This window comes from Penaeus vannamei, chromosome 19 (assembly GCF_042767895.1).
Source record: "Penaeus vannamei isolate JL-2024 chromosome 19, ASM4276789v1, whole genome shotgun sequence".
Taxonomy (NCBI): Eukaryota; Metazoa; Arthropoda; class Malacostraca; order Decapoda; family Penaeidae; genus Penaeus; species Penaeus vannamei.
In genome coordinates, this window is record NC_091567.1 from 11,794,309 (window position 1) to 11,797,160 (window position 2,852).

The window sequence follows — 2,852 nt, forward strand, 5'->3', positions numbered from 1 at the left end:
TCAATCTGAAAACAAACTCTAGTAAGTAAGAGTTAATGATAAATTTCATTATTTCCTAAATAAAAAGAAGTATCAATAATGGCATCATTTATAATTAACTCATCGCTGCTGGGTTGTTTTGCTTGCAAATTTTCTTTTTATACAGATGGCTCAACAAGGGCTCAGCCACCAAGGGGTTAATCAGAAGGCTCTATATGACCTCAGCTGATTTCCTTATTCTTCAAGTTTTCTAGAAAAATGTCTCTTTCTAATTATTTTAATTATCATCATTGTTGGCATTGTGATTATCACCTTGTTATTAAAATACTATTAGTGATAAGAAAATAATAAAGAATTTTTCCGAAAGTCAAGGAAACAGGTCATATAATTCCTTGACTGATTCCTTGGTGACTAAGCTCTTGTGGATCCATCTATGTGTAAACACAATATCTAAACTAAAATTGCAGTGGACATGGCATTTATGCACATGTCATCCCCAGCAGGAATGGGTTGACCCACTGGCACTAAGTACATGCAATGTTCAATGTGCTTTTACTTTATCAATTTTGTTTATATATAGATGGCTCTTTTTTGCAAAAAATATTTTTATTCCTTACAGCATTATTACAGTTATTAATATTACTATCAACCTTAAGGACATTATAACCTTAATTTTCTTAACAATACTAATACTAATCAATTAAAAGAATCTACTTTTTAAAATTCAAGGACTAGGGTAAACAGATGACAGGCAGTCTTTGTAACTGACTCCTTGGTGACTAAGCACTTATAGAGCCATCTATGTGTAAGCAAAACTAATAAAAAATAATATGGACAGAGCATGTATGAATGCCCTCCAAGTATAGATATGTTCATATAATCATTATAATATTATCATCAGCAAAGCAAAAACTATAAAAACCTTTCTTTACAAAAAATCAAGGAATAGTGTAAACTGATGTTACGAAAATAACTCCTTGGAGACTAAGCACTTTTGTAGCCATCTACATGCAGATTAAATTAATAAAATAAAACAATTGTAGATATGCATTCCCAAAGCCTATGGGTTGAAACATGAGAGATTAAACCATTAAAGGTATCTAAAACATGCAACTAAAGATTTTTACCCTAATTCTGCTGTTATACTTACAAAAAATAACTGCTGTGAAAAAATCAATAAGAGGAGTCCCAAATTTTTCAAAGCCAATAAGGAAAAAGTTTGATATGAGATTTCAAACCAATAATAGAAGACCCCATCTGTAAAACTCTGTAACTGTATTATGTATCATATAAAGGAGAACACGGTGCTACAATATCTATCTGATGGTGTGAAAGCTTTCTAGAACTGAGAGAACTACACATTTCTCATATACATCTTCAAAAATTCTCCCTCATATCTTATTCTGAACACAAGCAGAACTAAGGTAAAGAACTTGTTGATTTGTGATGGGAAGAAAATACAGAAAAAGTAATTTGATATTGGGATGAAAAGATCTTAAATATTACATCTAACCCATAGCCGACGGGTGGCATGCACTTACATGCCATGGCTGTTGTGGACCAAAACATGGATGGCATCGTATTATGCCCATTCCCGCGCCACTAGCTCATCAGACGGAGTTTGTTTTTCTCCGAAAGTAGTGGCTTCATTTATATAGTACAGATTTTAGGCAATGGCACCTATAATGAAGGTAAACCTTCAAAATTTTAATATCTTTATAAATCATAGCAAAATAAAAGCTTTTAAATGCTAAATGTCGCTCCCAAACTACCGATCGAGCCAGGCGCAAACAGGGGAAACTGCCAAAGCGCGCCAACAATCTCATTCTTATGTCCACTTGCCAAACATTTTTACCCATCGGCACTGGGTTAATCATTCCAAATATTCTAGTCAAAATCTGAACATTTTATTCTAAAAAAGGAAGATTACTTCTGAAGTTGGATACAGAAAAAACAATGAAAAATACATGTATATACCATTTTCTTGATCTCCTCTACTGCACAACCAAAACTAGTTGCTTGAAATCCTGAATATCTGTAGGTTTCCAAGAGCTTATGGTAATCAATGCCATTGTTGTAGTCATAGCCTGAAAAGAAATGGTATTTAGTAAAAAACTATAATACAAACACGTAATATAATTTTCTTGAGAGATGCATCAATTTCTAGGTTCAAAATCATTAATCCAGATTCAGTTTCCTTACTAATGATCCCCCAGCATTTTCTGTATATTTAGCCTTACATTTGCTACTTTTCTGGAGTTGTAATTGTTGATTTTTTTCGTTTTCTTTGTCAGCATATTCCTCTCAATAAACTTGAGAATATAGCACCTGCAGTCCTAAAATAGTTTAATCTCAGTTTTGTGATCATAGATTTGTCTGAAGTGCTTTCTTACTTCCAGTGTTTATGCCTTGTTCAGGTGTCTCCTTGTTTCTCTTCATATTCTTCATTCTCACTGTATTTCTTTGAATAAACTTGTTAAGTAGATGCTTTTAGTTTTGAAGTCATCTGTGACAGCCTTAAATTAGTTTTGTAAATTGAAAAAAAATCTTTATATTTAAACCTTTACTATCAACTATTTTGACCTTAGCATTATCTTTGTTCCCTTGTGCTCCTTAACTTACTTGAAATATGAATAATAAAATAATCAACCTAAAGCACTAATTGAAATGGAATGTATCTGATACTAAGCTTCTAACCTTCATTGCTTTCAAAGAATTACATGTTTAGATAAAAATTCAAGTTTCAACATAAAAGAAATTATATACTAAACCTTTGATTTGTCAAATAATAAAGCTTATCCTAAAGCATTAGAAAATTATTAAAGAATTTGGCAAACCACTACATAGGTTAACACCAATTAACAATAATAACA

The 2,852-nt window shown here is 31.9% G+C and overlaps 1 protein-coding gene across 1 annotated transcript in view; it reads right to left on the reverse strand.

Moving 5' to 3' along the window:
* The window catches only part of Dhps (Deoxyhypusine synthase), a gene marked incomplete at its 5' end in the record, with an annotated part of 9,633 nt that extends 7,567 nt beyond the window's left edge, over nucleotides 1-2,066 (reverse strand). The window contains 2 exon segments of the mRNA XM_070133885.1: nucleotides 1-5; nucleotides 1,957-2,066. The exon segment at nucleotides 1-5 is cut by the window's left edge and continues 135 nt beyond it. Coding sequence (XP_069989986.1) covers nucleotides 1-5; nucleotides 1,957-2,066 — 115 coding nt within the window.
* Nucleotides 2,067-2,852: the final 786 nt, after the last annotated feature.